At 41.8% G+C, this 25792-nt stretch overlaps 1 protein-coding gene across 1 annotated transcript in view; it reads left to right on the forward strand.

Annotated features, from left to right (window-relative positions):
• The window catches only part of NDUFS1 (NADH:ubiquinone oxidoreductase core subunit S1), a 219565-nt gene that overhangs the window by 92522 nt on the left and 101251 nt on the right, over positions 1–25792 (forward strand). The window contains exon 12 of the mRNA XM_053698653.1: positions 14439–14567. Within this exon, the coding sequence (XP_053554628.1) occupies positions 14439–14567 (129 nt within the window). The remainder of the gene's footprint in view (positions 1–14438; positions 14568–25792) is intronic.

Raw genomic sequence — 25792 nt, forward strand, 5'->3', positions numbered from 1 at the left:
TCCAAGAATCTTTTCAAAGGTTCTGGGTGCCCTACTATCTGTAATCAGAGAACAGGGTATTGCGGTGTTTCCTTATTGGGACGATATCTTGGTACTAGCTCAGTCTTTACGTACTGCAGAATCTCACACAAATCAACTAGTGTTGTATCTTCGGAAACATGGTTGGAGGATCAATTTACCAAAAAGTTTCTTGATTCCTCAGACAAAGGTCACCTTTTTAGGCTTCCAGATAGATTTAGTGTCAATGACTCTGTCTCTAACAGACAAGAGACGTTAATTTGTCGCAACATGCCGGCACCTTCAGTCTCAGTCATTCCCTTCAGTGGCTATGTGCATGGAAGTTTTAGGTCTCATGACTGCAGCGTCGGACGCGATCCCCTTTGCTTGTTTTCACATGAGACCTCTACAGCTTTGCATGCTGAATCAATGGTGCAGGGATTATACAAATATATCACAATTAATATCCTTGAATCCCAATGTACGACACTCTCTGACATGGTGGATAGATCACCATCGTTTGGTTCAAGGGGCTTCTTTTGTTTGGCCAACCTGGACTGTGATCTCAACAGATGCGAGTCTTTCAGGTTGGGGAGCCGTTTGGGGATCTCTGACAGCACAAGGGGTTTGGAAATCTCAAGAGGCGAGATTACCAATACATATTTTAGAACTCCGTGCAATTCTCAGGGCTCTTCAGTTCTGGTCTCTGCTAAAGAGAGAACCGTTCATTTGTTTTCAGACAGACAATATCACAACTGTGGCTTATGTCAATCATCAGGGTGGGACTCTCAGTCCCCAAGCTATGAAAGAAGTATCTCGGATACTTGCTTGGGCGGAATCCAGCTCCTGTCTAATCTCTGCGGTGCATATCCCAGACTTTACATCCATGGGAGTGGTCTCTCCATCCAGATGTGTTTTCTCAGATTGTTCAGATGTGGGGTCTTCCAGAGAGAAATCTCATGGCCTCTCATCTAAACAAGAAACTTCTCAGATACCTGTCCAGGTCCAGGGATGTTCAGGCGGAAGCAGTGGATGCGCTGACACTTCCTTGGTGTTATCATCCTGCTTACATCTTCCTGCCTCTAGTTCTCCTTCCAAGACTGATCTCCAAAATCATCATGGAACAGTCTTTTGTGTTGCTGGTGGCTCCAGCATGGCCACACAGGTTTTGGTATGTGGATCTGGTTTGGATTTCCAGTTGCCCGCCTTGGCCACTTCCGTTACGGCCGGACCTACTATCTCAAGGTCCAATTTTCCATCAGGATCTCAAATCCTTAAATTTGAAGGTATGGAAATTGAACGCTTAGTTCTAAGTCATAGAGGTTTCTCTGATTCAGTGATTAATACTATGTTACAAGCTCGTAAATCTGTCTCTAGAAAGATTTATTATAGAGTTTTGGAAGACATACATTTCATGGTGTTCTAATCATAAATTGTCCTGGCATTCATTTAGAATTCCTAGAATTTTACAGTTCCTTCAGGATGGTTTGGATAAGGGTTTGTCTGCAAGTTCCTTGAATGGACAAATCTCCTCTCTTTCTGTTTTATTTCACAGAAAGATTGCTATACTTCCTGATATACACTGTTTTGTACAGGCTTTAATTCGTATTAAGTCAATTTCTCCTCCTTGGAGTCTTAATTTGGTTCTGAAGGCTTTACAGGCTCCTCCATTTGAACCTATGCATTCTTTAGACATTAAACTACTTTCTTGGAAAGTGTTGTTTCTTTTAGCCATCTCTTCTGCTAGAAGAGTTTCTGAGTTATCTACTCTTTCTTGTGAGTCTCCTTTTCTGATTTTTCATCAGGATAAGGCAGTTTTGCGGACTTCTTTTCAATTTTTACCTAAGGTTGTGAATTCTAACAACATTAGTAGAAAAATGGTTGTCCCTTCCTTATGTCCTAATCCTAAGAATTCTTCAGAGAGATCCTTACATTCTTTGGATGTGGTGAGAGCTTTGAAATATTATGTGGAAGCTACTAAAGATTTCAGGAAGACTTCCAGTCTATTTGTTTTATTTTCTGGTCCTAGGAAAGGTCAGAAGGCTTCTGCTATTTCCTTGGCTTCTTGGTTGAAACTTTTGATTCATCAAACTTATTTGGAGTCGGGTCAGGCCCCGCCTCAGAGAATTACAGCTCATTCTACTAGATCAGTCTCCACTTCGTGGGCTTATAAGAATGAAGCTTCAGTTGATCAGATTTGCTTCTTCGGAAGCAGTTTTTGGTAGAAAAGTTCTTCAGACAGATGTTTCAGTTTGATTCTTCTGCTTGTGATTTAAGTTTTTTTTCTTTCAAAAATGAAAATAAACTTATTTTTTTTGAGTTGTGGATTATTTTCTCAGCGGAATATGGCTGTTTTTGTTGGGTATTGATATCCCATATGTCACTAGCTCATGGACTCTTGCCAATTACATGAAAGAAAACATAATTTATGTAAGAACTTACCTGATAAATTCATTTCTTTCATATTGGCAAGAGTCCATGAGGCCCACCCTTTTTATGGTGGTTATGATTTTTTGTATAAAGCACAATTATTTCCAAATTCCTTTGTTGATGCTTTCTACTCCTTTCTCCTGTTAAGTGTAGTCAGTCCACGGGTCATCCATTACTTATGGGATTATATCTCCTCCCCAACAGGAAGTGCAAGAGGATCACCCAAGCAGAGCTGCTATATAGCTCCTCCCCTCTACGTCATACCCAGTCATTCTCTTGCACCTAACTAATAGATAGGACGTGTGAGAGGACTGTGGTTGTTAAACTTAGTTTTTATTTCTTCAATCAAAAGTTTATTTTAAACAGCACCGGAGTGTGTTGTTTCTTCTCAGGCAGCATTAGAAGAAGAATCTACCTGAGTTTGTGTATGATCTTAGCGGTCGTAACTAAGATCCACTTGCTGTTCTCGGCCATTCTGAGGAGTGAGGTAACTTCAGAACAGGGGATAGCAGGCAGGGTTCACCTGCAAGGAGGTATGTTGCAGTATATTATTTTCTAAGGAATGGAATTGACTGAGAAAATACTGCTAATACCGATGTAATGTAAGTGCAGCCTTAAATGCAGTAGTAGCGACTGGTATCAGGCTGATATGTATGTATGTATGTTTACACTGAGGTATTTCTGGGGAATGGAACTTCACTAAGAAAATACTGTATATATTTAAGTAATATTTGAGCCTCCACTGCAGTGAAAGCGACTAGCAGCAGGCTTATTAATAACATTTCATAATTTTATTTTTAAAACGTTTACTGGCATGTTAATCGTTTTTTTCTGAGGTACTTGGTGATAAAACTTTATGGGCATGATTTTTACCACATGGCTGTCGTTTGTTTCTGAATAAAATCAGTTTACTGAGCTTCCCCACTGTTGTAATATGAGTGGGAGGGGCCTATTTTAGCGCTTTATTGCGCAGTAAAAATTCAGTCACAGTCTTCCTATTTCTTCCTCCATGATCCAGGACGTCTCTACAGAGCCCAGGGGTCTCTAAAACTAGTTTTGAGGGAGGTAATCACTCACAGCAGACCTGTGAGAGTGTGTTTTGACTGTGATAAAAACGTTAATATTAAATTGTTATCCGTTTTTGGGTACTAAGGGGTTAATCATCCATTTGCTGGTGGGTGCAATCCTTTGCTAACTTAATGCATTTACTGTGAAAATTTGGTTGCTATAACTATTTTTGTTTCATTGTTATTTCAACTGTGACAGTTTTTTGTGCTTCTTAAAGGCACAGTAACGTTTTTTATATTGCTTGTAAATTTATTTGAAAAGTATTTTCCAAGCTTGCTAGTCTCATTGCTAGTCTGTTTAAACATGTCTGACACAGATGAATCTCTTTGTTCAATATGTTTAAAGGCCAATGTGGAGCCCAATAGAAATTTGTGTACTAATTGCATTGATGCTACTTTAAATAAAAGCCAATCTGTACATGTAAAGAAAATTCCACCAGACAACGAGGGGGAAGTTATGCAGACTAACTCTCCTCACGTGTCAGTACCTTCGCCTCCCGCTCAGGAGGTGCGTGATATTGTGGCGCCAAGTACATCAGGGCGGCCCATACAAATCACTTTGCAAGACATGGCTAATGTTATGACTGAAGTACTATCTAAGTTGCTAGAATTTAGGGGTAAACGCGATCACTCTGGGGTAAGAACAGAGTGTGCTGATAATAATAGAGCCATGTCTGATACTGCGTCACAATTTGCAGAACATGAGGACGGAGAGCTTCATTCTGTGGGTGACGGATCTGATCCAAGTAAACTGGACTCAGACATTTCAAATTTTAAATTTAAGCTTGAGAACCTCAGTGTATTACTAGGGGAGGTATTAGCGGCTCTGAATGATTGTAACACGGTTGCAATTCCAGAGAAAATATGTAGGCTGGATAAATATTTTGCGGTACCGGCGTGTACTGACGTTTTTCCTATACCTAAAAGGCTTACAGAAATTGTTAACAAGGAGTGGGATAGACCCGGTGTGCCTTTTTCACCCCCTCCTATATTTAGAAAAATGTTTCCAATAGACGCCACCACACGGGACTTATGGCAGACGGTCCCTAAGGTGGAGGGAGCAGTTTCTACTCTGGCTAAGCGCACCACTATCCCGGTGGAGGATAGCTGTGCTTTTTCAGATCCAATGGATAAAAAGTTAGAGGGTTACCTTAAGAAAATGTTTGTTCAGCAAGGTTTTATATTACAACCCCTTGCATGCATTGCGCCTGTCACGGCTGCGGCGGCATTCTGGTTTGAGTCTCTGGAAGAGACCCTTAGCTCAGCTCCATTGGATGAGATTATAGACAAGCTTAAAGTCCTTAAGCTAGCTAATTCATTTATTTCTGATGCCGTAGTACACTTAACTAAACTTACGGCTAAGAACTCCAGATTCGCCATTCAAGCGCGTAGAGCGCTGTGGCTTAAATCCTGGTCAGCCGATGTGACTTCTAAATTGCTTAACATCCCTTTCAAAGGGCAGACATTATTCGGGCCCGGTTTGAAAGAAATTATCGCTGACATTACTGGAGGTAAGGGCCATGCCCTGCCTCAAGACAGGGCCAAACCAAGGGCTAAACAGTCTAATTTTCGTGCCTTTCGTAACTTCAAGGCAGGAGCAGCATCAACTTCCTCCGCTCCAAGACAGGAAGGAACTGTTGCTCGCTACAGACAGGGCTGGAAACCTAACCAGTCCTGGAACAAGGGCAAGCAGGCCAGAAAACCTGCTGCTGCCCCTAAGACAGCATGAAGTGAGGGCCCCCGATCCGGAAACGGATCTAGTGGGGGGCAGACTTTCTCTCTTCACCCAGGCTTGGGCAAGAGATGTCCAGGATCCTTGGGCGTTAGAGATCATATCTCAGGGATATCTTCTGGACTTCAAAGCTTCTCCTCCAAAAGCGAGATTTCATCTTTCAAGGTTGTCAGCAAACCAGATAAAGAAAGAGGCGTTTCTACGCTGTGTACAAGACCTTTTACTAATGGGAGTGATCCACCCAGTTCCGCGGTCGGAACACGGACAAGGGTTTTACTCAAATCTGTTTGTGGTTCCCAAAAAAGAGGGAACCTTCAGACCAATCTTGGACTTAAAGATCCTAAACAAATTCCTAAGAGTTCCATCGTTCAAAATGGAAACTATTCGGACCATCTTACCTATGATCCAAAAGGGTCAGTACATGACCACAGTGGATTTAAAGGATGCCTACCTTCACATACCAATTCACAAGGATCATTACCGGTATCTAAGGTTTGCCTTCCTAAACAGGCATTACCAGTTTGTAGCTCTTCCCTTCGGGTTAGCTACAGCTCCAAGAATCTTTACAAAGGTTCTGGGGTCTCTTCTGGCGGTACTAAGACCGCGAGGAATAGCGGTAGCTCCATACCTAGACGACATTCTGATACAAGCGTCAAGTTTCCAAACTGCCAAGTCTCATACAGAGTTAGTTCTGGCATTTCTAAGGTCGCATGGGTGGAAGGTGAACGTAGAAAAGAGTTCTCTATTGCCACTCACAAGAGTTCCCTTCTTAGGGACTCTTATAGATTCTGTAGAAATGAAAATTTACCTGACAGAGGACAGGTTATCAAAACTTCTAAATGCTTGCCGTGTCCTTCATTCCATTCAACACCCGTCAGTGGCTCAATGCATGGAGGTAATCGGCTTAATGGTAGCGGCAATGGACATAGTACCTTTTGCATGCCTGCATCTCAGACCGCTGCAATTGTGCATGCTAAGTCAGTGGAATGGGGATTACTCAGATTTGTCCCCTATGCTAAATCTGGATCAGGGATCATGGACTCAGGAGGAGAGACTCCTTCCAATAAACATTCTGGAATTAAGAGCAGTTTTCAATGCCCTTCTGGCTTGGCCTCAGTTAGCAACTCTGAGGTTCATCAGGTTTCAGTCGGACAACATCACGACTGTGGCTTACATCAACCATCAGGGAGGGACAAGGAGTTCCCTAGCGATCATGGAAGTCTCAAAGATAATTCGCTGGGCAGAGTCTCACTCTTGCCACCTGTCAGCGATCCACATCCCAGGCGTGGAGAACTGGGAGGCGGATTTCCTAAGTCGCCAGACTTTTCATCCGGGGGAGTGGGAACTTCATCCGGAGGTGTTTGCCCAACTGCTTCAGCATTGGGGCAAACCAGATCTGGATCTCATGGCGTCTCGCCAGAACGCCAAGCTTCCTTGTTACGGATCCAGGTCCAGGGACCCGGGAGCTGTACTGATAGATGCTCTGACAGCACCTTGGGTTTTCAACATGGCTTATGTGTTTCCACCCTTCCCGATGCTTCCTCGATTGATTGCCAGGATCAAACAGGAGAGAGCATTGATGATTCTAATAGCGCCTGCGTGGCCACGCAGGACCTGGTATGCAGATCTAGTGGACATGTCGTCCTGTCCACCATGGTCTCTGCCTCTGAGACAGGACCTTCTGATTCAGGGTCCTTTCAAACATCCAAATCTAATTTCTCTGAGGCTGACTGCATGGAGATTGAACGCTTGATTCTATCAAAGCGGGGATTCTCGGAGTCAGTGATTGATACCTTTAATACAGGCTAGGAAACCTGTTACCAGGAAAATTTACCATAAAATATGGCGTAAATACTTATATTGGTGCGAATCCAAGAGTTACTCATGGAGTAAGGTTAGGATTCCTAGGATATTGTCTTTTCTACAAGAAGGTTTAGAAAAGGGTTTATCTGCTAGTTCGTTAAAGGGACAGATCTCAGCTCTGTCTATCCTTTTACACAAACGTCTGGCAGAAGTTCCAGACGTTCAGGCTTTTTGTCAGGCTTTGGCTAGGATTAGGCCTGTGTTTAAGACTGTTGCTCCGCCATGGAGCTTAAACTTAGTTCTTAACGTTCTGCAAGGTGTTCCGTTTGAACCCCTTCATTCCATTGATATCAAGCTGTTATCTTGGAAAGTTCTGTTTTTAATGGCTATTTCCTCGGCTCGAAGAGTCTGAGTTATTGGCCTTACATTGTGATTCTCCTTATCTGATTTTTCATTCAGACAAGGTAGTCCTGCGTACTAAACCTGGGTTCTTACCTAAGGTAGTCACTAACAGGAATATCAATCAAGAGATTGTTGTTCCATCATTGTGCCCTAACCCTTCTTCAAAGAAGGAACGACTTCTGCACAATCTGGACGTCGTCCGTGCCCTGAAATTTTATTTGCAGGCAACTAAGGATTTTCGTCAAACTTCTTCCCTGTTTGTCGTTTATTCTGGACAGAGGAGAGGTCAAAAAGCTTCGGCTACCTCTCTCTCTTTTTGGCTTCGTAGCATAATACGTTTAGCATATGAGACTGCTGGACAGCAGCCTCCTGAAAGGATTACAGCTCATTCTACTAGAGCTGTGGCTTCCACTTGGGCCTTTAAGAATGAGGCCTCTGTTGAACAGATTTGCAAGGCTGCAACTTGGTCTTCACTTCATACTTTTTCAAAATTTTACAAATTTGACACTTTTGCTTCTTCAGAGGCTGTTTTTGGGAGAAAGGTTCTACAGGCAGTGGTTCCTTCCGTGTAAAGATCCTGCCTTTCCCTCCCGTCATCCGTGTACTTTTAGCTTTGGTATTGGTATCCCATAAGTAATGGATGACCCGTGGACTGACTACACTTAACAGGAGAAAACATAATTTATGCTTACCTGATAAATTCCTTTCTCCTGTAGTGTAGTCAGTCCACGGCCCGCCCTGTTGTTTACGGCAGGTCTTAACATTTTTAACTTAAACTCCAGTCACCACTGCACCCTATAGTTTCTCCTTTCTCGTTTGGTTTCGGTCGAATGACTGGGTATGACGTAGAGGGGAGGAGCTATATAGCAGCTCTGCTTGGGTGATCCTCTTGCACTTCCTGTTGGGGAGGAGATATAATCCCATAAGTAATGGATGACCCGTGGACTGACTACACTACAGGAGAAAGGAATTTATCAGGTAAGCATAAATTATGTTTTCTTTATCACCCCACTGCTTGGCTATTCGTTAAACTGAATTGTGGGTGTGGTGAGGGGTGTATTTATAGGCATTTTGAGGTTTGGGAAACTTTGCCCCTCCTGGTAGGATTGTATATCCCATATGTCACTAGCGCATGGACTCTTGCCAATATGAAAGAAATTAATTTATCAGGAAAGTTCTTACATAAATTATGTTTTTTTCCTCCCAACCTCCTCCTCCCCTTGTATTAACTAAAAATAAAACTTTCTGCTGCACTGATTTAATTTTTACTTTGCTTTATGTGTTTCAGAACCTCTTGGCTTCTTAAGACTTTACATTTTGTTTCTGTTATCTGTATAGTATACTAGGCAGCAGACGGGTCATCTTAGTACAGTATTTAATCTCATTTGTTTAGATGAGTGTGTGTGTGTTTATGTGTATGTATGTGTATATATATATATATATATATATATATATATATATATATATATATATATATATATATCATGTAATTGGCAAGAGTCCATGAGCTAGTGCCGTATGGGATATACAATCCTACCAGGAGGGGCAAAGTTTCCCAAACCTCAAATGCCTATAAATACACCTCCCACCACGCCCACAATTCAGTTTTACAAAATTTGCCTCCTATGGAGGTGGTGAAGTAAGTTTGTGCTAGATTTCTACGTTGACATGCGCTTCTCAGCATTTTGAAGCCCGATTCCTCTCAGAGTACAGTGAATGTCAGAGGGATGTGAAGGGAGTATAACCTATTGAATGCAATGGTTTTCCTCACGGGGGTCTATTTCATATGTTCTCTGTTATCGGTCGTAGAGATTCATCTCCTACCTCCCTTTTCAGATCGACGATATACTCTCATATTCCATTACCTCTACTGATAACTGTTTTAGTACTGGTTTGGCTATCTGCTATATGTGGATGGGTGTCATTCGGTAAGTATGTTTTTATTACTTAAGACACCTCAGCTATGGTTTGGCACTTTATGCATTAATATAAAGTTCTAATTATATGTATTGTACTTATATTTGCCATGAGTCAGGTTCATGTATTTCCTTTTGCAGACTGTCTGTTTCATATTTGGGGGGAAATTAACATATTAAGAATTTTTTTTTCTTACCTGGGATTTAGTCTTTTTTTCAAATTGACTACATTTTTCTTGCAAATTGCGGGCAAGATTAGGCCCGCGGGTGCGCCAAATGCTGGACTTTGTGTCATTCTTGGAGCAAGAATATTTTGGCGCGAAAGTACGTCCGTTGACGCAAGTTCGTCATTTCCGGCATCGTAGTTGATGGCGAGTTCCTTACACAGGGTTACGTCAGTGCTGCGAGTGTGTCATTTCCGGATGTTGTTGGCGCCAAACATTTTTCAGTTACGTTGTGCGTCATACTTGGCGCCAAATTTTTTCATTAATTTAATACCCCATTGCTATTTGCCTCTTGCCTTTTTCTATGTCAGAGGGCTATGCTGTTTGCGTTTTTTCCCCATTCCTGAAACTGTCATATAAGGAAATTGACAAATTTTGCTTTATATGTTGTTTTTTATTTTACATTTTGCAAGATGTCTCAATCTGATCCTGTCTCAGAAGTATCTGTTGGAACTTTGCTGCCTGATGTCGGTTCTACTAAAGCTAAGTGCATTATAGTTCCGAATGTCATTTGTATTGGTTATCATGATAAACTTTTACATGCTGCCTGTTGTTGTTCCTTCAACTTTTAATGTACATGTTATACTTATGAAATTTAAAGAATTTGTTACTAATTCTATTCAGAAGGCTTTGTCTGCCATTCTGTCTTCTAATTTATATAAAGGTCTTTTAAAACCTCGTAAGGTTGATGAAATTTTAAATGACCGACAACATAATGAATTATCCTCCTCTGATGAGGATCTATCTGATTTAGAAGATCCTTCCTCAGATATTGACACTAACAAATCAACTTATTTATTTAAAATTAAGTATTTTAGTTCTTTGTTAAAGAAGTTTTAATTATTTTGGATATCGTGGAAACTAGTCCTCTTGATATTAGAACTAGTAAATTCTGTTTTTTAACCTCCTGTGGTTACTCCAGAGGTTTTTTCCTATTCCTGATGTTATTTATGATTATAATTTCTAAGGAATGGAATTAGCCGGGTACTTCTTTTATTCCTTCTTCAAGGTTTAAAAATTGTATCCTTTTACCAGCAATTTCTATAGAGTTTTGGGAAAAGATCCTCAGGTTGATGGGGCTATTTCTACTCTTGCTGAACGTACCTCTATTCCTATGGAAGATAGTACTTAAGTTCCTTTAGATAGGAAACTTGAATCTTATCTAAGGAAAGCTTATTTATATTCAGGTTGTCTCAGGCCTGCATTTTCTTTGGCTGATGTTGCAGCTGCATCAACATTTTTGTTGGAGAATTAGCGCAACAAGAATTGGATTCTGATTTATCTAGCATTGTTCGCTTACTGCAACATACTAATCAGTTCTGATGCCATTTTTTGATATCATCAAGATTGATGTTGGATCTATGTCTTTAGCTATTTTTAGCTAGAAGAGTTTTGAAGCTTAAATCTTGGAATGCTGATATGACTTTTTAAGTTTAGATTGCTATCTCTTTCCAAGGTAATAAGAGACCTAAGGGTAAATATAAAGCTTCTAATCGTTTTCGTTCTTTTTGTCAAATAAGGAACAAAAACCTAATCCTTTCCTATGGAATCTGTTTCCAATTGGAAACCTTAATTAAATGGAATAAATCCAACCCATTTAAGAAACCAAAAGCCAGCCCCTAAGTCCGCATGAAGGTGCGACTCTCATTCCAGCTCAGCTGGTAGGGGGCATATTAAGGTTTTTTCCAAGGATGTTTGGATAAATTCTGTCCAAAATCAATGGTTTCAGAGTATTGTCTCTCAGGGGTATCGAATAGGATTCTGAGTAAGTCCTCCTGTGAGAAGATTTTTTTTCTCTCACGCATCCCAGCAAATCCAGTTAAAGCTCAGGCTTCCTGAAGTGTGTTTCAGACCTGGAGTTTCAGGGGTAGTCATGCCAGTTCCTTTTCAGGAACAAGGTCTGGGGTTTTATTCAAATCTATTCATTGTCCCAAAGAAGGAAATTTCATTCAGATCAATTCTGGATCTGAAAATTTTGAATCATTATGTAAGAGTACCAATTTTCAAATGGTGACTTTAAGGACATTTTAGGTCCACAATGGATTTGCAGGATGTATACCTTCATATTCCGATTCATTCAGACCATTATCAGTTCCTGAGATTCTCTTTTCTAGACAAGCTTTACCAATTTGTTGCTCTTCCATTTGGACTAGCAACCGCTCAAAGAATCTTTTTAAAAGGTTCCAGGTGCCCTGCTTTATGGAAACCAGAGAGCAGGGTATTGCGGTGTTTATTTGGACGATATCTTGGTACTAGCTCAGTCTTTACGTTCTGCAGAATCTCACACAAATCAACTAGTGTTGTTTCTTCGGAAACATGGTTGGAGGATCAATTTACCAAAAAGTTTCTTAATTCCTCAGACAAGGGTCACCTTTTTTTAGGTTTACAGATGGATTCAGTGTCCATGACTCTGTCTCTAACAGACAAGAGACGTTTGGAAGTGGTTGCAGCCTGTCGGTACCTTCAGTCTCAGTCATTCCCTTCAGTGGTTATTGCTTTGTTTGCTGAATCCATGGTGCAGGGATTATACAAAGATATCACTATTAATATCCTTAAATCCCAATGTTTTACACTCTCTCTGACGTGGTGGTTAAATCACCAGCATTTAGTTCAAGGGGTTTCTTTGGCTAACCTGGACTATGATCACTACAGATGCAAGTCTTTCAGGTTGGGGGCTGTTTGGGGATCTCTGAAAGCACAAGGGGTTTGGTAATCTCAAGAGGCGAGATTACCAATCAATATTTTAGAACTCTGTGCAATTTTCAGAGCTCATCAGTTTTGGCCTCTGTTGAAGAGAGAACCGTTCATTTATTTTCAAACAGACAATATCACAAACAGTGGCATTTTGTCAATCAGCAGGGTGGGACTCACAGTCCACAAGCTATGAAGAAGTATCTCGGATACTTGCTTGGGCGGAATCCAGCTCCTGTCTAATTTCTGCGGTGCATATCCCAGGTATAGACTTTGGGAGGCGGATTATCTCAGCCGTCAGACTTTACATCCGGGGGAGTGGTCCTTCCATCCAGATGTGTTTTCTCAGATTGTTCAGATATGGGTTCTTCTACAGATAGATCTGATGGCCTCTCATCTAAACAAGAGACGTCCCAGATGTCTGTCCAGGTTCAGGGATTTTCGCTGACACTTCCTTGGTGTTTACCAACTTGCTTATATTTTCCCGCCTCTAGTTCTTCTTCCAAGAGTGATCTCCAAAATCATCATGGAACAATCGTTTGTGTTGCTGGTGGCTCCAGCATGGCCTCACAGGTTCTGGTATGCGGGTCTTGTTCGGATGTCCAGCTGCCAACCTTGGCCACTTCTGTTAAGGCCGGACCTACTGTCTCAAGGTCCATTTTTTTTCCATCAGATTTTCAAATCATTAAATTTGAAGGTATGGAAATTGATCACTTAGTGCTAAGTCATAGAGGTTTCTCTGACTCAGTGATTAATGCTATGTTACAAGCTCGGAAATCTGTCTCTAGTAAGATTTATTATCGAGTTTGGAAGACTTACATTTTATGGTGTTCTTCTCATATATTCTCTTGGCATTCTGCAAGAATTTTACAGTTTCTTCAGGATGGTTTGGATAAGGGTTTGTCTGCAAGTTCCTTGAAGGGACAAATCTCTGCTCTTTCTGTTTTATTCACAGAAAGATTGCTAAACTTCCTGACATTCACGGTTTTGTACAGGCTTTAGTTCGTATTAAGCCTGTCATTAAATCAATCTCTCCTCCTTGGAGTCTTAATTTGGTTTGAGGGCTTTACAGGCTCCTCCATTTTGAGCCTATGCATTCTTTGGACATTAAACTACTTTCTTGGAAAGTGTTGTTCCTTTTGGCCATCTCTTCTGCTAGAAGAGTTTCTGAGCTATCTGCTCTTTCTTGTAAATCTCCTTTTCTGATTTTTCATTCTATTTCCTTGGCTTCTTGGTAAAAGCTTTCTTCAAGCTTATTGGAGTCAAGTCAGGACCCACCTCAGAGAATTACAGCTCATTCTACTAGATCAGTCTCCACTTTGTGGGCTTTTAGGAATGAAGCTTCAGTTGATCAAATTTGCAAAGCGGCAACTTGGTATTCTTTACATACATTTACTAAATTCTACCGTTTTGATGTATTTGTTTCTTCAGAAGCAGTTTTTGGTAGAAAAGTTCTTCAGGCAGCTGTTTCAGTTTGATTCTTCTGCTGATGTTTTAAGTCATTGAAAGAATAAACTTATATTTTGGGTTGTGGATTTTTTTTTAGCGGAAAATGGCTGTTGTTTGTTTTTATCCCTCCCTCTCTAGTGACTCTTGCGTGGAGTTCCACATCTTCAGTATTGCTATCCCATACGTCACTAGCTCATGGACTCTTGCCAATTACATGAAATAAAACATAATTTATGTAAGAACTTACCTGATAAATTAATTTCTTTCATATTGGCAAGAGTCCATGAGGCCCACCCTTTTTTTGGTGGTTATGATTATTTTGTATAAAGCACAATTATTTCCAAATTCCTTTGTTGATGCTTTTTACTCCTTTCTTTATCACCCCATTACTTGGCTATTCGTTAAACTGAATTGTGGGTGTGGTGAGGGGTGTATTTATAGGCATTTGAGGTTTGGGAAACTTTGCCCCTCCTGGTAGGATTGTATATCCCATACGTCACTAGCTCATTGACTCTTGCCAATATGAAAGAAATGAATTTATCAGGTAAATTCTTAAATAAATTGTTATTCTAGTCTGCTTTTTTGAGCTATGCTGCATCACTTTTAAGTGCGTCACAATTTGAGTATCATGTCCCTTTTAAGAACACGTTTTAGTAACTATTCCATGAGATATTTAATGGAAATTGATAGAACATCAACATTAAAAATCATACCGTTTGTATTACAGCACTGATTTACGCTCCAGCTACCTGCTAAATTCAAGAATTGCTGGTGTTGAGGAAGCTGATGTTTTGCTACTGGTTGGTACCAACCCACGTTATGAAGCTCCACTGTTTAATGCAAGGATTCGAAAAAGGTTTGTATGCCTTGGGTGCGCTACTTCTGCTTTAGGTAATTGTACAGTCCTGAGTGGGGGGGGGGGGGGGGAATGAATGTAAAAATCTGTAAAATGCATTAACTCTAATCAACAAAAATTACACACTTTCGTTTTGGATGTTTAACACTACCATTTTTATTTCTTTCCTTCTTGCACAAAAGGCAATCGCATACACCCTTGCAGAAAAGTAGTTTCTTCCAGTAGTTTTAGGTTTTGCGAGAATAAAGATGATAGATCTGTGTTTGGTTAGCAACTGTAAAAAGGTATACTTCACAGAAAAGCATAAATAGGACATTAGAAGCAAATTTTTATTTAGTAATATGGGAAACGAGAAATTTAAACCCCTTTTTTTTTTTTTTTTTTTTTTTCGAAACATCTACAATTCATATATCTTAAAGCACTTATTTGAAAGTTGATTCCATATACTTAGGGCTCATGTGTGATTATCATAGTAATAAGGATCACCTAACAGAGAAGTGAGAGTAAAAACAGGGTAAACTTTCTGGAAGATCTTTATTGAATGAATTATTAGTGTGGGTACTTTTTTGCTTGGTATTTTTACTACATCAATTAAACTTCTGCATTCTGTGAGGAAGCCTTTTTGTCATTTTTGCTTAGTAAGATTTTTCTGAAAGTTCATAATTTGCAAAAAAACATTTTGCTTCCATTGGTAATTCACATAGAGAAAAAAAAACAATGACGTAAGCTCAAATTTGCTCTATTATAGAGTTGAGATATGGCTCAATATTAGCCATAGGTGAGGGCGGAGCCACAAAAGGGCGGGGCCAAAAAAGAGGCAGATTGACTCAATGTTGAACTCATACAAGTTTGTGAATCCATCTTTCTATACTTCTTGCAATTTTTTTTTTCCCCAGCTCAAGTCCCTATGTGTCTCTCTCCATATCACTGTTGTACCCATATCTCATTGTCTCTTAGCCCCAGACATCAGTCACTCGCATACCTCCAGTTCCTGTCACTTTCTCATGCTCTCTCAGCCACCGATGTGGAGGTGCTCACTTTACTTACTGCACAGTATTATTGACCGTTTAGTTAAAAATTTAGGGGAAATGGGCAGGTTACCGGCTGTGTGGCAACCCTAAATGTAGGTTGGATATATGATTGGAAAATCTATTTTGCTCTGTTTCCAGCTAATAGTTTTTCAAACAGTTACTTTTACATACAGTTCTCTTCCATTTCAGCTAAGCACCACTCTGATAAATGACATGGAAATTAAGCTTTCAGTGTATTCGTTTTCATACACACAACTGTCATGCATCAGCACACATGCCCTGATCACAAACATTTAGATCCCACATGACTGCACATTTTGTGACAGGTCACAGCAGTGAAAATGTTCCCTCTATTATTTAAAGCAGTATCACATAATGGTAAATGGTTATATGCAGAAATATTTTTATGGCAAAATTCATGACAAACAGTACCTTTTGTATGGCCCCTTTCTTTCATGTAATTGGCAAGAGTCCATGAGCTAGTGACATATGGGATATACATTCCTACCAGGAGGGGCAAAGTTTCCCAAACCTCAAAATGCCTATAAATACACCCCTCACCACACCCACAATTCTGTTTTACAAACTTTGCCTCCCATGGAGGTGGTGAAGTAAGTTTGTGCTAGATTTCTACGTTGATATGCGCTTCGCAGCAGGCTGAAGCCCGGTTTTCCTCTCAGAGTGCAGTGAATGTCAGAGGGATGTGAAGAGAGTATTGCCTATTTGAATACCATGGTCTTCTTCTAGGGCATCTATTTCATAGGTTCTCTGTTATCGGTCGTAGAGATTCCTTCTCCTACCTCCCTTTTCAGATCGACGATATACTCTTTTATATACCATTACCTCTACTGATTCTCGTTTCAGTACTGGTTTGGCTATCTACTATATGTAGATGAGTGTCTTGGGGTAAGTAAGTCTTATTTCTATTCATGTTCTAAATATATGTGTTAAACTTATATTTGCCATGATTCAGGATAATCAGTATTCCTTCTTTCAGACTGTCGGTTTCATTTTTTGGGGAAAATGCATATGAATTATATTTTTTCTTACCTTTAAAATTTTCAATTGACTTTTTCTCTTACTTGGTGTATCCAGTCCACGGATTCATCCTTACTTGTGGGATATTCTCAATCCCTACAGGAAGTGGCAAAGAGAGCACACAGCAAAGCTGTCCATATAGCTCCCCTCAGGCTCCGCCCCCCCCAGTCATTCTCTTTGCCGCTCTAACAATTAGCATCTGCACGGGAGGGTAAAGAGTTTGTGGTGTTAGATTTGTAGTTTTTTTTTTCTTCAATCAAGAGTTTATTTTAAAATAGTGCCGGTTTGTACTATTTACTCTGAGGCAGAAAGTGATGAAGATTTCTGCTGAGAGGAAAAAGATTTTAGCATGTTGTAACTAAAATCCATTGCTGTTCCCACGCAGGACTGTTGAGTACCGGAGAACTTCAGTTGGGGGGAACAGTTTGCAGGCTTAACTGCTTAAGATATGCTCAGTCATTTTTTTTTCTAACAAGACCTGGTAATGCTAGAAGACTGACAGAAATCCCCATGAGGGAAGGTAAGCCATTTTCTAAGACGCAGTATAGAAGGATGGCTTCATTTAAGGGCTTAAATACTGGTAGACACTGTGATGGGCTAAATCAATTACTTTATTAGTGTTTGAAACGTTTGAAACACTTTTGTGGTTTTTATTACGCCTGGCATATTGTAAGACACCTAGTCTGACTCAGGAAGGCCCCATAACTCTGGAATGAAGAGGGAGGGGGGCCTCATTTTCACGCCTCAGTTGCGCAGTTGATTTGCAAGACAGCTTCATGCAGCTTCACGTGTAGAGTCCTGAGAGTGCAGGAGGACTTCAGGGAGGCTTATTTTTCTTCTACAAATAACTCAAAAGGAAAGTAGGGCCACAGCAAAGACTGTGGCACCGTGCTGTAGTGTGTTAAACCGGTTGTTTACTTCAATTTGCTCCAGTTTGGGCAATAAGGGGTTAATTGATTTGTGTGCAATCATTTCAAAGCATTAGGATCATGTGGTGAAAATTTCATAAAGATCGGATGTTTTTTGGTGATTTGGTTAAAAAGTGTGTGCTTTTTATTATTTAAAGACACAGTAACGTTTTTTCAAAAAATGATTTTTTCTGTATTATAGTGCTGTCTAAGTCTGTCAAACATGTCTGAGCCTTCAGTTAGACCTTGTTCTTTATGTTTAAAAGCCATGGCGGTACCCCCATTGCATTTATGTTTAAAGTGTGCTAAAACATCTAAGCATTTTAAAGACCATCCAGTGACACTTAAAAATGTAGCCCATGATGATTCCTTAACAGAGGGTAATGAGGATAGTCCTTCTTCCTCTCCCCATGTGTCGACACCAGTTACGGCCGCGCAAGCGATGCCTAGTACCTCTAGCGCATTGGCCCCTATTACTTTACAACAATTAGCAGCAGTAATGGATAATTCCCTTGCAGCATTTTTATCCAAACTGCCAGTTTTTCCAAAAAAGCGCGATAGCTCAGTTTTAAATACAGAGGATGAGCAATCAGAAGCTTTGGATGATTTATCTGTAGTACCCTCACAAAACTCAGAAGTAGCAGTGAGGGACGGTCTGTCTGAGGGAGAAATTTCTGACACAGGAAAAGTTTCTCAGCGGGCAGAGTCAGATTCCTTTAAGCTGAAACACCTCTGCGTCCTGTTTTAAGTAGGTTTTAGCTAGGCTGGATGATTGTAACCCCATGGTGGTCCCAGAAAAATTGTGTAAGATGGACAGGTTTTTAGAGGTCCCCGTATACACTGAGGCATTTCCGATCCCAAAGAGGGTGGCGGATATTGTGACTAGGGAGTGGGAGAGACAAGGTGTACCCTTTGTTCCCCCCCCCATCTTTAAGAAGATGTTCCCCATAAACGACCCCAGGCGGGACGCGTGGCAGACGGTCCCTAAGGTAGAGGGGGCTGTTTCAACACTTGCTAAGCATACAACTATACCAATAGAGGACAGTTGTGCTTTCAAAGATCCTATGGATAAAAAATTGGAAGGATTGCTGAAGAAAATTTTTGTTCAGCAAGGTTTTCTTCTTCAACCAATTGCCTGCATTATTCCGGAAACTACTGCAGCGGCTTTTTAGTTCGAGGCCCTGGAGGAGTCGCTCCAGAGGGAGACTTCATACGATGAGGTCATGGATAGAATTCATTCTTTAAAGCTGGCTAATTATTTTATCACTGATGCTGCTCTCTAATTAGCTAAGCTAGCGGCGAAAAACTCAGGTTTTGCCATCATGGCGCGAAGAGCGCTTTGGCTCAAATCGTGGTCGGCGGATGTGTCGTCCAAAACGAAACTGTTAAATATTCCCTTCAAGGGGAAAACCCTATTCGGCCCAGAGCTGAAAGAAATTATTTCAGATATCACTGGGGGCAAGGGCCATGCCCTTCCACAAGATAGGCCGTTTAAGGCCAAAAACAAGGCTAATTTTCGCTCCTTTCGCAACTTCAGGAGCGGACCTTTTGCAACCTCTGCTGCCGCAAAGCAAGATAACGCTTCCCAGCCCAAAGCAACCTGGAAACCCTTGCAGGGCTGGAATAAGGGTAAACAGGCCAAGAAGCCTGCTCCTGCTACCAAGACAGCATGAAGGGGTAGCCCCCGATCCGGGATCGGATCTGGTAGGGGGCAGACTTTCTCTCTTTGCTCAGGCTTGGGCAAGAGACATTCCGGATCCCTGGGCATTAGAAATAGTTGCTCAGGGGTACCTTCTAGAATTCAAGGATTCTCCCCCAAGGGGAAGGTTCCACATTTCTCTGAATCAGTTACAGACACTCTGATACAGGCCAGAAAGCCTGTCACCAGGAAAATTTACCATAAGATATGGCGGAAATATCTTTGGTGTGAATCCAAGGGTTACTCGTGGAGTAAGGTTAGGATTCCAAGGATATTGTCCTTTCTCCAAGAAGGATTGGAGAAAGGTCTGTCAGCTAGTTCCTTAAAGCAGGGTTCAGCAACGTTGGGCCCCCAGATGTTTTGAAACTACATTTCCCATGATGCTCAGACAGCCTAAAGAGTGTCTCAGCATCATGGGAAATGTAGTTCCAAAACATCTGTGGGCCCAAGGTTGCTGACCCCTGCCTTAAAGGGACAGATATCTGCTCTGTCTATCCTGTTACATAAGCGCCTGGCAGCTGTACCAGACGTTCAGGTGTTTGCACAGGCCCTAGTTAGAATCAAGCCTGTTTACAAGCCTGTGGCTCCTCCATGGAGTCTAAACTTAGTTCTTTCAGTTCTTCAAGGGGTTCCGTTTGAACCTTTGCATTCCATAGATATTAAGTTATTATCTTGGAAAGTTTTGTTTTTAGTAGCCATTTCTTCTGCTCGTAGCCAGTTTCTGAATTGTCTGCTTTGCAGTGTAATTCACCCTATCTGGTGTTCCATGCAGATAAGGTTGTTTTGCGTACCAAACCTGGTTTTCGTCCAAAAGTGGTTTCTAATAAGAATATTAACCAGGAAATCATTGTTCCTTCTCTGTGTCCTAATCCAGTTTCTAGGAAGGAACGACTTTTACACAATCTTGACGTGGTTCGTGCTTTAAAATTCTATTTAAAAGCAACTAAAGATTTCAGTCAAACATCATCCTTGTTTGTCCTCTATTCTGGTAAGAGGAGAGGTCAGAAAGCGACTGCTACCTCTCTTTCCTTCTGGCTGAAAAGCATCATCCGATTGGCTTATGATACTGCTGGACAGCAGCCTCCTGAACGAATTACAGCTCATTCCACCAGAGCTGTGGCTTCCACATGGGCTTTCAAGAATGAGGCTTCTGTTGAACAGATTTGTAAGGAAGCGACTTGGTCTTCACTGCATACATTCGCCAAATTTTACAAATTCGATACTTTTGCTTCTTCGGAGGCTATTTTTGGGAGAAAGGTTTTGCAAGCAGTGGTGCCTTCCGTTTAGGTTACCTGACTTGTTCCCTCCCTTCATCCGTGTCCTAAAGCTTTGGTATTGGTATCCCACAAGTAAGGATGAATCCGTGGACTGGATACACCAAGTAAGAGAAAACAGAATTTATGCTTACCTGATAAATTACTTTCTCTTACGGTGTATCCAGTCCACGGCCCGCCATGACAATTAAGTCAGGTTCAAATTTAATTTTTAAAATAACTACAGTCACCACTGCACCCTATGGTTCTCCTTTTTCTCCTAACCGTCGGTTGAATGACTGGGGGCGCGGAGCCTGAGGGGAGCTAAATGGACAGCTTTGCTGTGTGCTCTCTTTGCCACTTCCTGTAGGGATTGAGAATATCCCACAAGTAAGGATGAATCCGTGGACTGGATACACCGTAAGAGAAAGTAATTTATCAGGTAAGCATAAATTCTGTTTTTTCTAAATTGCGGGCTGTTAGGCTTGCGGGTGCAGAAAATGCTTCAATTTATTGCGTCATTCTTGGCGCAAGACTTTTTTTGGCGTAAAAATTTCGTCATTTTTTCATGTGATTGCGTCATTTTGGACGTATGTGTGTTGCGGACGTTTTTTGGCGCCAAAAAATATGGGCGTCATTCTTGGCGCCAAAAATGTGTGCGTCCTACTTGGCGCCAGTTTTTTTTCACATTATTTCAGTCTCACTTTTTATTTGCTTCTGGTTTCTAGAGGCTTGTTTTGTTTTGCATTCTTTCCCATTCCTGAAACTGCCATTTAAGGAATTTGATAATTTTGCTTTATATGTTGTTTTTCTCCAACATAGGTGTGTCCGGTCCACGGCGTCATCCTTACTTGTGGGGATATTCTCTTCCCCAACAGGAAATGGCAAAGAGCCCAGCAAAGCTGGTCACATGATCCCTCCTAGGCTCCGCCTACCCCAGTCATTCTCTTTGCCGTTGTACAGGCAACATCTCCACGGAGATGGCTTAGAGTTTTTTAGTGTTTAACTGTAGTTTTTATTATTCAATCAAGAGTTTGTTATTTTAAAATAGTGCTGGTATGTACTATTTACTCAGAAACAGAAAAGAGATGAAGATTTCTGTTTGTATGAGGAAAATGATTTTAGCAACCGTTACTAAAATCCATGGCTGTTCCACACAGGACTGTTGAGAGGAATTAACTTCAGTTGGGGGAACAGTGAGCAGTCTCTTGCTGCTTGAGGTATGACACATTCTAACAAGACGATGTAATGCTGGAAGCTGTCATTTTCCCTATGGGATCCGGTAAGCCATGTTTATTAAGATAGTAAATAAGGGCTTCACAAGGGCTTATTAAGACTGTAGACTTTTTCTGGGCTAAATCGATTCATTATTAACACATATTTAGCCTTGAGGAATCATTTAATCTGGGTATTTTGATAAGATTATATCGGCAGGCACTGTTTTAGGCACCTTATTCTTTAGGGGCTTTCCCAAATCATAGGCAGAGCCTCATTTTCGCGCCGGTGTTGCGCACTTGTTTTTGAGAGGCATGACATGCAGTCGCATGTGTGAGGAGCTCTGATACATAGAAAAGACTTTCTGAAGGCGTCATTTGGTATCGTATTCCCCTTTGGGCTTGGTTGGGTCTCAGCAAAGCAGATACCAGGGACTGTAAAGGGGTTAAAGTTAAAAACGGCTCCGGTTCCGTTATTTTAAGGGTTAAAGCTTCCAAATTTGGTGTGCAATACTTTTAAGGCTTTAAGACACTGTGGTGAAATTTTGGTGAATTTTGAACAATTCCTTCATATTTTTTCGCAATTGCAGTAATAAAGTGTGTTCAGTTTAAAATTTAAAGTGACAGTAACGGTTTTATTTTAAAACGTTTTTTGTACTTTGTTATCAAGTTTATGCCTGTTTAACATGTCTGAACTACCAGATAGACTGTGTTCTGAATGTGGGGAAGCCAGAGTTCCTTCTCATTTAAATAAATGTGATTTATGTGACAATGACAATGATGCCCAAGATGATTCCTCAAGTGAGGGGAGTAAGCATGGTACTGCATCATTCCCTCCTTCGTCTACACGAGTCTTGCCCACTCAGGAGGCCCCTAGTACATCTAGCGCGCCAATTCTCCTTACTATGCAACAATTAACGGCTGTAATGGATAATTCTGTCAAAAACATTTTAGCCAAAATGCACACTTATCAGCGTAAGCGCGACTGCTCTGTTTTAGATACTGAAGAGCATGACGACGCTGATAATAATGGTTCTGAAGGGCCCCTAAACCAGTCTGATGGGGCCAGGGAGGTTTTGTCTGAGGGAGAAATTACTGATTCAGGGAACATTTCTCAACAAGCTGAACCTGATGTGATTACGTTTAAATTTAAGTTGGAACATCTCCGCATTCTGCTTAAGGAGGTATTATCCACTCTGGATGATTGTGACAAGTTGGTCATCCCAGAGAAACTATGTAAAATGGACAAGTTCCTAGAGGTCCCGGGGCTCCCAGAAGCTTTTCCTATACCCAAGCGGGTGGCGGACATTGTAAATAAAGAATGGGAAAGGCCCGGTATTCCTTTCGTCCCTCCCCCCATATTTAAAAAATTGTTTCCTATGGTCGACCCCAGAAAGGACTTATGGCAGACAGTCCCCAAGGTCGAGGGAGCGGTTTCCACTTTAAACAAACGCACCACTATACCCATAGAAGATAGTTGTGCTTTCAAAGATCCTATGGATAAAAAATTAGAAGGTTTACTTAAAAAGATGTTTGTTCAGCAGGGTTACCTTCTACAACCAATTTCATGCATTGTCCCTGTCGCTACAGCCGCGTGTTTCTGGTTCGATGAGCTGGTAAAGGCGGTCGATAGTGATTCTCCTCCTTATGAGGAGATTATGGACAGAATCAATGCTCTCAAATTGGCTAATTCTTTCACCCTAGACGCCACTTTGCAATTGGCTAGGTTAGCGGCTAAAAATTCTGGGTTTGCTATTGTGGCGCGCAGAGCGCTTTGGTTGAAATCTTGGTCAGCTGATGCGTCTTCCAAGAACAAGCTACTTAACATTCCTTTCAAGGGGAAAACGCTGTTTGGCCCTGACTTGAAAGAGATTATCTCTGATATCACTGGGGGTAAGGGCCACGCCCTTCCTCAGGATCGGCCTTTCAAGGCCAAAAATAAACCTAATTTTCGTCCCTTTCGTAGAAACGGACCAGCCCAAAGTGCTACGTCCTCTAAGCAAGAGGGTAATACTTCTCAAGCCAAGCCAGCTTGGAGACCAATGCAAGGCTGGAACAAGGGAAAGCAGGCCAAAAAACCTGCCACTGCTACCAAGACAGCATGAAATGTTGGCCCCCGATCCGGGACCGGATCTGGTGGGGGGCAGACTCTCTCTCTTCGCTCAGGCTTGGGCAAGAGATGTTCTGGATCCTTGGGCACTAGAAATAGTCTCCCAAGGTTATCTTCTGGAATTCAAGGGGCTTCCCCCAAGGGGGAGGTTCCACAGGTCTCAGTTGTCTTCAGACCACATAAAAAGACAGGCATTCTTACGTTGTGTAGAAGACCTGTTAAAAATGGGAGTGATTCATCCTGTTCCATTAGGAGAACAAGGGATGGGGTTCTACTCCAATCTGTTCATAGTTCCCAAAAAAGAGGGAACGTTCAGACCAATCTTAGATCTCAAGATCTTAAACAAGTTTCTCAAGGTTCCATCGTTCAAAATGGAAACCATTCGAACAATTCTTCCTTCCATCCAGGAAGGTCAATTCATGACCACGGTGGATTTAAAGGATGCGTATCTACATATTCCTATCCACAAGGAACATCATCGGTTCCTAAGGTTCGCATTCCTGGACAAGCATTACCAGTTCGTGGCGCTTCCTTTCGGATTAGCCACTGCTCCAAGGATTTTCACAAAGGTACTAGGGTCCCTTCTAGCTGTGCTAAGACCAAGGGGCATTGCTGTAGTACCTTACTTGGACGACATTCTGATTCAAGCGTCGTCCCTTCCTCAAGCAAAGGCTCACACGGACATCGTCCTGGCCTTTCTCAGATCTCACGGATGGAAAGTGAACGTGGAAAAGAGTTCTCTATCTCCGTCAACAAGGGTTCCCTTCTTGGGAACAATAATAGACTCTTTAGAAATGAGGATTTTTCTGACAGAGGCCAGAAAAACAAAACTTCTAGACTCTTGTCGGATACTTCATTCCGTTCCTCTTCCTTCCATAGCGCAGTGCATGGAAGTGATAGGTTTGATGGTAGCGGCAATGGACATAGTTCCTTTTGCGCGCATTCATCTAAGACCATTACAACTGTGCATGCTCAGTCAGTGGAATGGGGACTATACAAACTTGTCTCCGAGGATACAAGTAAATCAGAGGACCAGAGACTCACTCCGTTGGTGGCTGTCCCTGGACAACCTGTCACAAGGGATGACCTTCCGCAGACCAGAGTGGGTCATTGTCACGACCGACGCCAGTCTGATGGGCTGGGGCGCGGTCTGGGGATCCCTGAAAGCTCAGGGTCTTTGGTCTCGGGAAGAATCTCTTCTACCGATAAATATTCTGGAACTGAGAGCGATATTCAATGCTCTCAAGGCTTGGCCTCAACTAGCGAGGGCCAAGTTCATACGGTTTCAATCGGACAACATGACAACTGTTGCGTACATCAACCATCAGGGGGGAACAAGGAGTTCCCTGGCGATGGAAGAAGTGACCAAAATCATTCTATGGGCGGAGTCTCACTCCTGCCACCTGTCTGCTATCCACATCCCAGGAGTGGAAAATTGGGAAGCGGATTTTCTGAGTCGTCAGACATTGCATCCGGGGGAGTGGGAACTCCATCCGGAAATCTTTGCCCAAGTCACTCAACTGTGGGGCATTCCAGACATGGATTTGATGGCCTCTCGTCAGAACTTCAAAGTTCCTTGCTACGGGTCCAGATCCAGGGATCCCAAGGCGGCTCTAGTGGATGCACTAGTAGCACCTTGGACCTTCAAACTAGCTTATGTATTCCCGCCGTTTCCTCTCATCCCCAGGCTGGTAGCCAGGATCAATCAGGAAAGGGCGTCGGTGATCTTGATAGCTCCTGCGTGGCCACGCAGGACTTGGTATGCAGATCTGGTGAATATGTCATCGGCTCCACCATGGAAGCTACCTTTGAGACGAGACCTTCTTGTTCAAGGTCCGTTCGAACATCCGAATCTGGTCTCACTCCAGCTGACTGCCTGGAGATTGAACGCTTGATCTTATCGAAGCGAGGGTTCTCAGATTCTGTTATCGATACTCTTGTTCAGGCCAGAAAGCCTGTAACTAGAAAGATT

The sequence above is a fragment of the Bombina bombina genome, chromosome 1 (genome assembly GCF_027579735.1).
Source record: "Bombina bombina isolate aBomBom1 chromosome 1, aBomBom1.pri, whole genome shotgun sequence".
Classification (NCBI taxonomy): Eukaryota; Metazoa; Chordata; class Amphibia; order Anura; family Bombinatoridae; genus Bombina; species Bombina bombina.